Source organism: Lycorma delicatula, chromosome 4 (assembly GCF_047948215.1).
Source record: "Lycorma delicatula isolate Av1 chromosome 4, ASM4794821v1, whole genome shotgun sequence".
In the NCBI taxonomy this organism is placed as follows: domain Eukaryota; kingdom Metazoa; phylum Arthropoda; class Insecta; order Hemiptera; family Fulgoridae; genus Lycorma; species Lycorma delicatula.
In genome coordinates this window covers 156289964-156305791 of record NC_134458.1, presented here as the reverse complement: position 1 = coordinate 156305791, position 15828 = coordinate 156289964, and the positions used below count along the sequence as shown (strand labels likewise).

General features: G+C 31.1%; 1 protein-coding gene across 4 annotated transcripts in view; it reads right to left on the bottom strand.

Moving 5' to 3' along the window:
* Positions 1 to 15828, bottom strand: part of Pex23 (tectonin beta-propeller repeat-containing peroxin 23) — a 158501-nt gene that overhangs the window by 129079 nt on the left and 13594 nt on the right. For all 4 annotated transcript variants that reach the window (XM_075364534.1, XM_075364535.1, XM_075364537.1 and 1 more), the window contains exons 2-4: positions 15329 to 15604; positions 7190 to 7372; positions 3611 to 3763 (exon numbers count right to left, since the gene is read on the bottom strand). In XM_075364534.1, the coding sequence (XP_075220649.1) occupies positions 3611 to 3763; positions 7190 to 7372; positions 15329 to 15553 (561 nt within the window). In that variant the 5' untranslated portion in view covers positions 15554 to 15604. The remainder of the gene's footprint in view (positions 1 to 3610; positions 3764 to 7189; positions 7373 to 15328; positions 15605 to 15828) is intronic.

Here is a 15828-nt window from a genome sequence, read left to right as displayed (position 1 = left end):
ATGTACCTTTACGAATTGCACTGCTAGATAGCAGTACTTGATAGTACTAGATAGCATACAGAAGCTTGATAATGTACTTGAAATAATAAAATTTAAAAGAAAATATACTAAAGCTTGTCTTATAATAGTAAATGCTGTTATGTAAATGAAAGTACTGAAGATGAAACAATTTTTTTAATTCCATCACTTCTTTAAAAAAATAAAAGTATTAGTTTACAAGAGATTAAACTAGTTTTATTAAAAAAGGAAGAAATAAAACAGAAATAAATTTGATAGGTAAAATCGAATTTAACAATAAAAATTGAGGGTTATACTTACAAAGTAATAAGTGCAATATTACATCACAGATTTTTGTAAAGGTTATTATACTAGTTTTATTAAAAAAGGAAAAATATGGTATGAAGTGAATGATACAACTATCAACAAAAAAAGTTGGTCGTGAGATTAATTTGTTTGCTCTAAGGCGATAAATTTTAATAATAAATCCATAAGATAACAATCAGTTCATAAAAAAAATAAAAGAATAATCTAATAAAATGCAGTGATACCCAAAAAATTACAATGAAATTGTAAACTGTACGGTAAGTCTCACAGATATCATTTCTTCTGCTCAAAAAAAAAAAATTTCTGTAATATAAATAACACTGTTTTCAATATAACGCCAATAAAGGAAAACCAATTGGTAAGGTATTTTCATGAGTGTAATATTTTTCATTAAATGAATTTATTCTGTACTTGGTGGATCAAGTTATTTATTTATATATATATATATATATATATATATATGAGGGTAAGTCAATTGTTATCCGCAATTTAGTTATATAATTTTGTTTATGATGGTAGTACTGTCGTGTTGTGTAGATGATGCATGCGTGGTTTAATTGTTGTTACGTCTGTGCAGGTTAGATGCTGCTAGGTTAGTTCCATTATCGCTGCCCTGCTGTTAACCATGGCTGCTTCGCTTTCTGTTTGCACCAAGGAAGAGCAACGTTCACTGATCTGTTTTCTGTGGTCGAAAGATGTATCAGGGGCTGAAGTTTATTGAAGACTTTCGGTACAGTACGGGAACAGTGTGTTGCCGCAACAGAGTACCTACGAATGGATTGAAAAATTCAAAAATGGTCGCACAAGTGTTATGCACTACGAAGGAACCGGATGACCGTTTACTGCCACAAATGAAGAAAACATTGAACATGGACGTGACATGGTTTTCTTAGACAGACGAGAAACTATTGATGAAGTGGAACATTGTCTGCAAATTAGTCACGGTTCTGCCTATGAAATCATCCACAACAGACTTGGGTTTCATAAAGTCTGTGCAAGATGGGTCCCAAAACAACTCACACAGATGCATAAACAAACGCGCTTGGATATCTGCCAAAAACATTTGGATTGCTATGGTAACGAACAGGACATCTTCTTAGACAGAATCATAACTGGTGACGAAACATGGATCCATCATTACGAGCCAGAGAGTAAAAATGGCAGAGTATGGAATGGAAACATCCAAATTCTCCCTGCAAAAAAAAGTTCAAGACCTAACCGTCCGCAGGAAAACTGATGCTTACGGCTTTTTGGGACTCACAAGGCCCAGTACTGAAACATTATGAGGAAAGTGGCATGACAATAAACAGTGCACGTTACAGTGAGACGCGTACTGCCAAGCTGAAGCCTGCAATTCGAAGCAAACGCTTCGAGAGGACTGCTGTCGAAAGGTGTTGTGTTGTTGCATGACAATGCCCGTCCACATACTGCTGCCCACACTGCTGAAATGCTCCAGAAACTCAACTTTGAAGTACTGGCTCATCCTCCGTATAGTCCTGATTTCGCCCCTTCTGACTACTACTTGATTGGTCCACTCAAAGAGGCATTAAGGGACCATCAATTTACCTCAGACGAAAGAGTAAAAGAAGCGGTGCATTCCTGTCTCGCAGCTCAACCAAAAACCTTCTTTTATGAGGGCATCATGAAGCTTGTGCAACGATGGACCAAGTGTGTTGAAATGCAAGGGGAATATGCTAAAAAATGATGTACATGTAAGTTTGTTATTTGTATTGCAATAAAATTTATAACTACATTGCAGATAATAATCGACTTACCCTTGTGTGTGTATATATATATATATATATATATATATAATGCATCAATTATATGCAGACAATATGTGTACACAATCTATAGAATATATAATATATACAATAATACAATATTATTTCTATAAATGCATATATATATAATGCATCAATTATATGCAGACAATATGTGTACACAATCTATAGAATATATAATATATACAATAATACAATATTATTTCTATAAATGTATATATATATAAATAATTTGAACAATTTTTCTTTGGATTATAACAATAGTATAAGCTTTTTTTAATAGTAATATATTAAACGGATACATTTCATTAACTATGAGGGATGAATGAAATGTAATGCACAAATGAAAAGGGATAAGTCAAATAAAACAAATATGACATAAAACTGCATTTAATTTGCTACAAAATCTTGTATTAATTTTTCATGTAGTTACCATTTACATATTTCTCCCAATGGTGAACCTGTTTTCTCATTCCATCAATACGGAATACTAGCAGTCATTCCTTGATCCATGACCTCAAAGTGTACTTCAAGTCATCATCTATGGTGTAATGAATACTCTTAATAACCCTCTTTAATTGTGGAGAGAAGTGAAAATTGCACGGTACCAAATCTAGTGAATATCGAGGGTATAGAGTAGGTTAAAATTTCAATCTCATAAGAGCTTTGGCAATTGCACATGATGTTTGTGACAAACATTATTGTATTACAAAATTATCAGCTTCATGGATTGTCAAATCAAATACAACACACACACCTCATAAGGTGTTTTAATTTTTCATGCATCATGCAGAATTTAGAGCTGACACCCAATTTTCTGGTAGTTACGTCACAATATGCGTTTGGAATGCCAGAACACTGTCAATTTCCAAAAAAAAATGATTAGGTATTGAATTTTTCTGAGTGTGGTGAAACATGTCAGTTTTCCATGCTCTGTTATTTTTCTTCTGGGTTGTAATATGTGCCCAAGTTTTATCTACCATCACAATATTGAAAAATAAATTATCTCATCATTGTCATGATAATGTTTCAGAAGCTGTTCCACAACATTCCTTTTGTTGTTTGTTCTTTTCTGTGATTTTGCATCGTGCACACCAGAAAACAGATTCTACGGTAATAACTGTACAATAATGCATAATTATTGTACAATAACAGCACCTTTTGCTCTGCATGACAATTTTTTCTCCCAATATGTTTCAGTGTGAATTACATTTCAGCCGCCCCTAGTGTCCAATGAATTGGACAACTAAACAATTAACCCACCATAACAATTTATACTTTACATTCCTACTAATCATATAATTTTCCATCAACGTACTGCTAGCTTACCATTACAAAACCATCCTCAATCCAATTACATCTACTCACTCTACCTACTCATTAGTTCCCCTACTACAATTTATTCTTATTATTTTATTGGTATACAAAATCATATAGCATTATATTAAAATAATAATAATATATAATTTATTATGATGAAATACTTTATTAAAATACCTCACCTTTGTAGGATCTTTATGTAGTGGTGCAATAGCACACCATGAGTTCATAGCAGAATAACGTCTATATCTAACCCATTTCCTTCTTCGCACACATGAACTCCATTGTTTTTGAGGATGATAGCTAGCAGGAAAGTCAACTGCATATGTCCAGCCCTAAAAACAAAGTAGGGTGTTACACTACTTATACCCAAATCTGACCACAATAAAAAAAAAAAATCCCTTTCGCCACACCGGAAGGCGGAGGTAGATTTCACTGGTGCTAAGTAGGAGATACAAAAGATTTCTACCTTAAAGTTAAGAAACTTCAAATTTACTCAACATGACAACAGTTGCAAGTGAAATTAAGTTTGACATGTTTAGCGTATGACAAGCCCCATCTTCTTACAATTCCAGCAACATTTTGGTCATCCTTTGCTGTAAGGGTTGTGTCATATCAAAAAATGTTTCAGATGAAAGTTTTAGATAATTTTTAGAGGACTAACAACCAATTTAAACAGATTCAATGCTGTACCTATTAAGGGAGGTATGATTTTTTTTTGTCTTCAACATTACATTTTTTCCACACCCTGGGTCAATGGTTGGTGATATCAAAAGACTTTACTTAGAAAAGTTTTAGACCCTTATCCAAAGAATAGTAGGAACTTTAAACAAGTTCGATATTTTACTTAATAAGAAAGTTGTAGTAATATTTTGTTTTTTCGAAAAAGCTCCCCCCCTATCTACCCTCATGGTCCAATTTTGCCCATTAATGAACTCAACCAAGATTTTGGATCGTTATATTTTATGTATAAATTTGAAAATGATTGGCACAAAATTACGGCAGTTATCGTGTCCACAAGAAAGTGAAATATATATATATATATATATAAACTTTTGAACTGATGGTGGTTTTGGGGTCTGGGGGATGTAAAACGCTAAGATACGTAGCAATTTTCCAGAAGTCGAATCACGGTATCTATTACAATAGGTAGCTTTCTTCTGAAATCTACCTAAAAGAAAGATTAAAAAGCAAGAACAATGTATAATTAATACAGGGTTCACACAGAAACTTCACTTTCAATTCCCTGATTTTCCCTGACCCTCGATATATCGAACAAATCGTAACTCTTGCAGAACATTTTATTGCATCACAGAAACGAAAATGAACAGACTTCATCATTTAATATGGCCTCCACCACCCCCATAGCCATTCATATGCCTCCTTTCTATTAATACAAAATTAATTAGGTACAAAATTAAGAAATCAGAGTTAAATAAAAAAAAGTGTAAAAGTAATATAGGCATACTATAAAATGAAGAAGGATGTAACTTATGATAAATTGCAATGAGGAACTAAAAAATAAAATAAATTAACTTTGAATGAAAGGTACTTACAAGTAATGGATTAAAATAAATTAAATTCAGGTGAATTTCACATTGAAACTAAAACACAAATTTTATACAGAAACTAAAACTTTACACATACACTAAAGAACCTAATACATTGACTAGGTTACAACTGGCTCAGTACATGTATTTTAAAATAAATAGTATATGTAAAAAGGTAACCAAATAAACTTTAAATAGGAACTTAAGGACAAACCAAATTAACTTGAGTTGACTTTGCATAACAACTAAAAGATAATATAAACTAACAACATGACATTGACTAAAAAATAAAGGAACAAAATAAACTTATTATCCTTTTTGATAACAACACTTATGAAGAAAACACAAATTTGAAATTAGGATAAGGCAAAAACCAGAAATATTTCTTTTGACACTGCAATACACTCAGAACTCGCTTCAAAGAATCCTCTAACTTCTGAATTTTTAAGTTGATTGCCTCTTCTTTAATCTGCTGTTTAATTCTAGACACTTCTAGACACTGAATCCTCATTTTTGATTTATTAGGAACATCATTCTCTTCTTCGATCATCATTTCTTTACCTTTTCCAAATAAAAGTTATATTGCTTTCTTGCCTTTCTGACAGTGGTCAACATTTTCTTATCTATTTTAACTCTCTTGGAACCTCCATAAAAGTTCAGAGCATCATAAACAATCCTTTGGTTCACAATAATTTGTTCTTTTTGGTTTTCAGGAAGTAGAAATTTGTCACAGAAAATCCTGTCTCCACATGTGAAAAAATTAGGGCTAGTTACACAACTTCCACAACTCAGAATATTTCTTGTTCTTACACAACATAAAAATCATCTAGTCTTATGTCTTCTTTGTCTGCATCATGAAGAGCAAAAGTATCAAAATCTACTTTGAGACCATTCTTTACCTCATCACAGAGGTAGTCATATTGAGTTTCAGTTTTTTAAGTTGTATCTTTTGAGATTCTATTGTTTTCATAGAGAACTTCAAGAAGATTGCACTATTTTCTAGGTTAATAACAATTAGCTTACTTCCAGAACTAGCAGATTTCAACACATCTGGTTTCACACAGCACGCCATTAAACTTTTTATCATATCCAACAAGCTAGTGTGAAGGTAAGGTGTGAGAGGAGAAGAGCTTTGAAATCTTCTCAAAAAAGGCTCATATTCAGCAGATATAACCCTTAAAAAGAACAACTTGCACTTTAGAAACTTATCTGTACAATGGTTTTTTAATCACTTGTATGGTTTACTATATAAAAGTTTTGATTTGTTTATAAACTTTGTTGTCATCCAATATTTGTAAAGCTCTTATCAATCAACACAAGTGACATTCTCAAGCCAAATGTAGAGCATTGAAAAATGATCTGTATTAAACAACAACAACAATGTTGGCTCAGATGGACAGAGATGCCACACTATGTCTACAGTAAGCTGGTATTTTTTTATCACACTACTTACTGTAGGTAAAACCACTTTTAAAAATTCAAGGTCCACCCCAACCCCACTATCATCGTGATGTAATGGAATTTATTGAAAACACTTTTCCTGAGCAATGGACAGGATGAAGAGGAAGTGCTTTTGGAGTTCCTAGTTTGATCTTCAGACTTAACACATGCTTGGACTTCTACCATAAAGATATTTTTAAAGACACAAGTACGCTACACAACCAAGGATACTGAAAATCTAAACTGTATTTAACATGATACCTTTAGCTATAGCACAGTTCGCAATTTGCAATGTATTACACTATCGCTATAGGTGTAATGATAATGGTGATCGTTTTGAACACATATAAATTTAAGTTAAAAAACAAGACAAGCATCATTTTATCTAACTGTTTTCTTTAATAAAATATAACTGTTCAAACCATGTACACACACACACACACACACACACACACACACACACACACACACACACACACACACACACACACACACACACACACACACACACAAAATTTATATATTCCTTTTATGATAAATTATAATTTTTATGATAAATATAAATAAAACATAATTAGTAAATATCAAATAAAATAAAAATAACTACTTTTCAATTTAGACTAACTTACTACTTAACTAAATCCAAGTTATTTGTTATGTAACTTAACAAAAATAAACAGTTGTCAAATAGAATTAATATTCTTTAATAAAATAAACTAACCAAAATAAAGAAAAATAATGGTAAAAAATGTAAATAAATAGTGTGATTACATCGTCGTCTAGTGGCTGTCCATCTAAACATGTTTCAATATGCCAGTCACCTTCCCATTGCCACGCCATAGATGGCAAATGGATTTTATCCTTTCTACGTTCTGTTATCCCATCTTCACTTGAAAAATTATAACGGTCTGTTGGCAACAATCTTTTACTAAATCCTTCCAATGGTAACCATCGCTGAAAAATAAAAATTATGTACAAGTTAATATGAAGTGATAATAAAAGTTTAAATAACAAAAAATACATTTACAAAAATTATAATTTTTTACTACAGACCACAATTCAGAGAAACAAAACCCAAAATCAGGTAATTTTTAATTTAAAGGTAAGAATAAGAACTGTTATAAGTTTAAAAAACATAATTAACCTAAAAAAAAATGTTCTTAGGAGTAAAAAATAATGTATCGAATTCTTTTCCAAATTTTATCATTTTAGTTAACTAATAAGCATAAAAAAAACAAAATTCAGTATTTAGTCTATCCCTAAATTCAAAAGTTGAAATTAAAAAACAACTGCATTATTTTGGATTGATTTTTATTATTTATGTTTTAAGTTTATTATACTTTTAGTGTAGGTAGGCCTAAAAAACCACATCCACATGAAAGAAGCCATAATAGATCATATAAGATAAATTAAATTTATACAATTAACTTACATTTATATAAAATAATTTATAAATGTAAAAACATAAATTATAAAATTTAAAAGCAGATGCGATTAAAATCCATATTAATTATTTAAAATATAAAACACATAAAATAGTGTTAAGATAAATACATTAAATATAAAAAAATTACAAAATAGTAGAAAATATTTCAATGCAAATTCACAAAAATTTTCAATTATTCTGAGCACATATTTACGTGTCATTGAACAGGATACAGAAAAATCAGTTTTAAAAAAGTTTTCAATTAGTATTATTTAAAAATCCATTGACAGAAATACTGCTTTTGTAAAAGAAAATCTTTTAACTGAGTTTTACTCATAACTGTCTTTTAACTGTATTTGTAGAGAGATGTTTTTAATAATTTAAGTTTATAATAAACTAATTATTTATTTAAGTTTATATTTATAGTTTACTTTTTGTTATTATTTATTAAAGCTGATATAATATGGCCCTTTCTTGTAAGCCGAAGTATTGTGTTAAGAATTATACAAAAACAGTTCAGATGTCTGATTTGGTAGGGGTGGATAACTTTATTATTTTTTTTAAATAAGTGACTATTCCTTTTAGTAAAGATTGTACATTATAAATACAAGGAAAAATTAACATATTTAATTTTCTAATATCGGTCTCTATGATTCATAGTTATGGATGCCAAACAATGATCTGACAGCTCATTTTTATATCCTTAAAACTCATTCTGACTTAAGAGATGACATTATACTTTAGATAGGAATATACATAAACATAAAAAAATATTTAATAATGATAAAAAGCTAAAAGACACTCCTATGCAAATAATATGGTTTGATTTTGTTGTGAACAAAATCAATTTGATTATCCCAAGAGAACTTGTTACCTAATAAAACACCCAAACATTTAACTTTACAGATAACAGAAATACTATCATTACCATTAATGAAAATGATATCCACATGATCAGCATTTCAGCATTGTTACATCAACCTGAGAAGCATAATGATTTTAAATATTGGTTTACCAATATTTAAAGTCAGACTGTTACAATCCATCTAGTGAATAATTTTTTGACTACTATTGTAGAATTTCCAATTCAGTTTAAATAATAATTATCTTCATATACAGGTACAGTTGTGTCTTATGTGAAAACAATTACAATGAATAGATCATGACTATGAGACAGATATAAATAAACAATAAGAAAAGTGAGGGACTGAGGCTCTTCCTTGAGGCACTCCATGTTCTACATTTTCAAATATGATTCTACATTTTACAAGCGTATTCTTATAAAAAAAGAAATTTCAGCTATTTGCTTATATATGATTTTAACTGACTAAGCGACTCTTCTGATGCCATAGCTATAAAATTTTTTCATCAGAAAAAATGTGAAACTAAGCTGAATTGCTCTACTGAGATCTTAACAAGCTGAAAATGTAATCTTTTTGTTATCGAAAAAATTTAGAATAGTTTCAAAAACCTAGGAAATGACTGTGTCAGTAGACAATTTTTTCTTAAAATACACTGAAGGTTTGTTAATGCTATTCAAGAAATTTTAGAAATTGGTTTTTCATAATTTTATCAAATACTTTAGAAAATATAGATAACAACAAAATTGGTGTAAAATTTCGTAAATTAAGTACAGAACCTTTCTTAACGAAGGAAGTAACAGTATAAGTCTTAATGCAGCTGGAAAATACTCCACATTGATGAAATATTGATTAAATTTGTAAGAACAGAAATAACATCTACAACTTCTTTCAAAATACTTTCTGGAATTTCATCAAAACCCACTGAAAAAATGCAAGAAACTTGGGTTTTGATAAAAATAAAAAAGGGATATAGACAAACAACATTAAGCAACTAATTATGAAAATATATCTGGATAAGGAAACAATAATTTTTTTTATGTTGTATTTTCTACCAATTTTTTTAACTTGTACATCAAAATACTTAGAAAATCAGAATGTCTGTAAACTATAAATCACAACCTACAACAATCCAGTATGAAATAATGTTGATCGCAAATTAAAAATATCTTCAAATTATTAATGTGACAGCGTATGTTTTTGTTCAAAATAATTTCTATACATATTTTGTTTGGAAAATTCTTACCAAGGAGCCAATCAGAGTAACTTCTGCTAAAAAAAATGGGAGGATTTTGATACTTTAATCGAATTTACTTATCTGATAATACAGTTTGAACACAAAATGAAAAAAATCGGTTATATTAAGAATCTCCTTTTTTACAGATAATAATGTGATATTCAATAAATTAAAACAAATATTTTTTGCCTCCTCTATGAATCATGAGACCTTGCCGTTGGTGAGGGGGCTTGAGTGCTCAGGGATACAGAGTAGCTGGACCGAAGGTGCAACCATATCGGAGAGGTATCTGTTGAGAGCCAGACTAAGGAATGATTCCTGAAAGAGGGCAGCAGCTCTTTCAGTAGTTGTTAGGGGCGTGAGTCAGGACGACTTAAACGGCCGTATCAACATCACTCAGTCCTCTGAGTACTGCGCAGCTGAAAGCAATGGAAAACTACAGCTGCTTTTTTTTCCAAGAAAATGTGGCTCTGCATTTTCACATATACAATAATGGAGGCGCCTTCCTTGGTAAAATATTCCGGAGGTAAAATAGTCCCCCGTTCGGATCTCCGGGTGGGGACTACTAAGGAAGGGGTCACCAAAAAATTAAAAAATAACATTCTACGAGTCGGAGCGTGGAATGTTAGAAGCTTAAAAAAGGTTGGTAGGCTAGAGAATTTAAAAAGGGAAATGGATAGGGTAAACGTGGATATAGTAGGAATTAGTGAGGTTCGGTGGGAAGAGGAAGGCGACTTTTGGTCGGGTGACTTTAGAGTAATTAACTCAGCGTCAAATAATGGGCAGGCAGGAGTAGGTTTCGTGATGAACAAGAAAATAGGGAGGAGAGTAGAGTATTTCAAGACGCATAGCGATAGAGTCATTGTAATAAGGATAAATTCAAAACCTAAACCGACAACGATTGTTAACGTCTATATGCCTACAAGCGCCCATGATGATGATGAGGTAGAATGTGTATACGAAGAGATTGATGAAGCAATTAAACACGTAAAAGGAGATGAAAACTTAATAATAGTTGGAGATTGGAATGCAAGCATTGGAAAAGGCAAGGAAGGAAATATAGTGGGTGAATACGGGCTGGGCAAAAGGAATGAAAGAGGGGACCGACTTATAGAGTTTTGCACGAAGTATAATTTAGTAATTGCCAACACCCAATTTAAAAATCATAATAGAAGAATATACACTTGGAAAAAGCCAGGCGATACTGGAAGGTATCAGATAGATTATATCATGGTTAAGCAAAGATTTAGAAATCAACTCTTGGACTGCAAAACTTACCCTGGAGCAGACATTGATAGCGACCATAATTTGGTGATAATGAAATGTAGATTGGGGTTTAAAAACCTGAAGAAAAGGTGTCAGATGAATCGGTGGAATTTAGAGAAGCTTGAGGAAGAGGAGGTAAAGAAGATTTTTGAGGAGGACATCGCTAGAGGTCTGAGTAAAAAAGATAAGATAGAAAATGTAGAAGAAGAATGGGAGAATGTTAAAAAAGAAATTCTTAAATCAGCAGAAGCGAACTTAGGCGGAATAAAGAGAACTGGTAGAAAACCTTGGGTTTCAGACGATATATTGCAGCTGATGGATGAACGTAGAAAATATAAGAATGCTAGTGATGAAGAAAGTAAAAGGAACTATCGGCAATTAAGAAATGCTATAAACAGGAAGTGCAAACTGGCGAAAGAAGAGTGGATTAAAGAAAAGTGTTCAGAAGTGGAAAGAGAAATGAACATTGGTAAAATAGACGGAGCATACAGGAAAGTTAAGGAAAATTTTGGGGTACATAAATTAAAATCTAATAATGTGTTAAACAAAGATGGTACACCTATATATAATACGAAAGGTAAAGTCGATAGATGGGTGGAATATATTGAAGAGTTATACGGAGGAAATGAATTAGAAAATGGTTTTATAGAGGAAGAAGAGGAAGTTGAGGAGGATGAAATGGGAGAAACAATACTGAGATCTGAATTTAAGAGAGCATTAAAAGATTTAAATGGCAGGAAGGCTCCTGGAATAGACGGAATACCTGTAGAATTACTGCGCAGTGCAGGGGAGGAGGCGATTGATAGATTATACAAACTGGTGTGTAATATTTATGAAAAAGGGGAATTTCCGTCAGACTTCAAAAAAAGTGTTATAGTAATGATACCAAAGAAATCAGGGGCAGATAAATGTGAAGAATACAGAACAATTAGTTTAACTAGTCATGCATCAAAAATCTTAACTAGAATTCTATACAGAAGAATTGAGAGGAGAGTGGAGGAAGTGTTAGGAGAAGACCAATTTGGTTTCAGGAAAAGTATAGGGACACGGGAAGCAATTTTAGGCCTCAGATTAATAGTAGAAGGAAGATTACAGAAAAACAAACCAACATACTTGGCGTTTATAGACCTAGAAAAGGCATTCGATAACGTAGACTGGAATAAAATGTTCAGCATTTTAAAAAAATTAGGGTTCAAATACAGAGATAGAAGAACAATTGCTAACATGTACAGGAACCAAACAGCAACAGTAGCAATTGAAGAACATAAGAAAGAAGCCATAATAAGAAAGGGAGTCCGACAAGGATGTTCTCTATCTCCGTTACTTTTTAATCTTTACATGGAACTAGCAGTTAATGATGTTAAAGAACAATTTAGATTCGGAGTAACAGTACAAGGTGAAAAGATAAAGATGCTACGATTTGCTGATGATATAGTAATTCTAGCCGAGAATAAAAAGGATTTAGAAGAAACAATGAACGGCATAGATGAAGTCCTACGCAAGAACTATCGCATGAAAATAAACAAGAACAAAACAAAAGTAATGAAATGTAGTAGAAATAACAAAGATGGACCACTGAATGTGAAAATAGGAGGAGAAAAGATTATGGAGGTAGAAGAATTTTGTTATTTGGGAAGTAGAATTACTAAAGATGGACGAAGCAGGAGCGATATAAAATGCCGAATAGCACAAGCTAAACGAGCCTTCAGTAAGAAATATAAGTTGTTTACATCAAAAATTAATTTAAATGTCAGGAAAAGATTTTTGAAAGTGTATGTTTGGAGTGTCGCTTTATATGGAAGTGAAACTTGGACAATCGGAGTATCTGAGAAGAAAAGGTTAGAAGCTTTTGAAATGTGGTGCTATAGGAGAATGTTAAAAATCAGGTGGGTGGATAAAGTGACAAATGAGGAGGTATTGCGGCAAATAGATGAAGAAAGAAGCATTTGGAAAAATATAGTTAAAAGAAGAGACAGACTTATAGGCCACATACTAAGGCATCCTGGAATAGTCGCTTTAATTTTGGAAGGACAGGTAGAAGGGAAAAATTGTGTAGGCAGGCCACGTTTGGAATATGTAAAACAAATTGTTAGGGATGTAGGATGTAGAGGGTATACTGAAATGAAACGACTAGCACTAGATAGGGAATCTTGGAGGGCTGCATCAAACCAGTCAAGTGACTGAAGACAAAAAAAAAAAAAAAATATTTTTTTTTCTAATTTTTTAATAAACGACATTAAGGAATCATTTTCAGTCATAAAATATATATGATCAACTAATCATTTCTGGTAAAAAAAGTTATTTTTTGTTATTTAAATAGCCTTGTTACAGCATTTGTAAATGCTGTAACAACAGTAGCTACTGTAAAAAACAAAACATAAAAAATAACCTGATAAGAAAATAGATCACATTATTATTAAACAAAAATTTAAATAAACAGATGATAATCTATTATCAGGTATTAAAAAATAAAGAATGGTAAATATTTATTTTTTACATATTAATTTATAAATAAAAGATGAGAAGATAAAAATAAATCATACATGAATATAAAATTATAAAGACATGGATAATGTAAACACTATGCATCTATACAAAAATGTTAATTAATTGTTTTTGTTAAACCTAAACCTGACAGAATCTCATCTAATAAACTACAAAAAAACCTGAAAACCTGATTATTTTTATTAAATCAATAATTCATCATATATTCAAAACACATTTAAGTTAACATGAGAGTTTACAGCATCATTGTAAAAGTGTACAATAATGTAATATTACATTACAAGATGTTTTTCTAAGGACAACAGGAATGTGATGCTAATAAAAATCAGAAAATAATTTCATTCTAATTACTGCAAAATCATAAATTTTATAAATCAATAATGGTAGGTATGTTATTACATAAGTAACAAATATTATTTACCTGGAAGGATCAATGAAAACTATGAGAAAATCTTGATCAGAACAACATCACAAAATACAAAAAATAAAAATAATATAAACATCACATTTAGATAATAAAAACAATAAAATCATTAGAATATTTTCCCCTGCTGAGTTGAAGTCAGGAGAAAAATATGTATAATACATTGTCTTACAACAGAAAAGGGTCCATCAATTTGTAGCTTAACACTATCTGTCCTGGTCTATTTTCCCCAATACTTCCAGGTGTATAGTGTGTAAAGCACCCTAAGTACAAGAAGTACCAACCAAATTTGCTTTCTCTAGGATTAGTAATGTTTACTGTACAGCCAGGTAAGGCTGTGGTAAATGAAAGTCATCACTTGGAGGGCTGAGTATTTCTTATGTTTCAGTAGAAATGGCATGCTGATATCAAACAGTACATTCGATTTAAGCAAGAAGAAAATAACTCACTTGTTCACTTTAGTTAGTAAGCTTGGCCTGGAATGCTTGTTTATTTTTATGAATGACTATATCATTTTTGAGACCAATTCACAACTTAAGTCAGACTACAATTGAAGCAATTAACATACACGGAAAAAATAATAATTCTGAACAAGTTAATAAAAAAATATGGAAGAATATAATTAAAATATACATTTAAAAAAGGATGCAAAAAACTCATTTTCATTAAATCATTATTTAAAAACTCTTTATCTATTAAATTCAAGCAGTATGTTTGAATATAATAGTATGTTTGAACTGTTTTACAACAGATATACCAATTTTCACTACTTTCCTAGTCTTTTTTACTGTTGTAATGCATTAAATTACTCAAGATAGAAAAAGTACTAGTCAGAGTTGCTTTCTGTGAGAGTAATGATGATCACCGTTTAGTTAGTCCCTGTGATGTACAGAGTGAAGGTGTTATTTGTAGGACTGAATATACCTCCATTTTTTCGGCTTGGCATCTCGATATGTAACAGCATTTTAGTTGAATCAGGAATGACAGTAGGAGCCCACTTCACTCCTCAATTCCCTTCAGTTTAGCATACTATACTCTTATTATAGGGTTATGTATAAAATAGCTTTAAAAATAATGTTTTTTTAAAGATTTACATGATTAAAACTATAGACAATTCACAATCTCATCTAAAATCAATTGGAGATTTTAAAATAAATGAGAAATTAAATGAAAATGGAGACAGAATACAAACCTGATTTTCAAATGATTCCTCTTTAATACGTATTGGAATGTCTAGGCCATGTACATGAAGATATACTTGTCTATCTCCTCCTACTGCCCACAGAAAATGTGGTACAGCAGACAAATGCTTAAAATCTAATCCAAGATAAGGAAATTCCCTCCATTTACTGCTATTTGTTGCTAATCCAAAAACTCTACCTTCATTATTTAATGCAAAGAGCATAGATGTCGGCATACTGCCTTCTATATGGCATTAATGCCATTCAGTCTTTAAAATTAATATTCCCTGTGAACACAAAAATTTATAACATGAAATTTTCAATAGTAGATAAACATAAACAAATAAGATTGAAAGAAATATAAACAGAAAAGATGCTTTTATTACATTATGGATTTCTTGAATTTTTTTTACTATATGTATAATATGATCGTCTGTAAATATATTGATAAAACAACTAATCTATTAACTTGATTATCACATTAAACATAACCAATCTGTATACATAGATA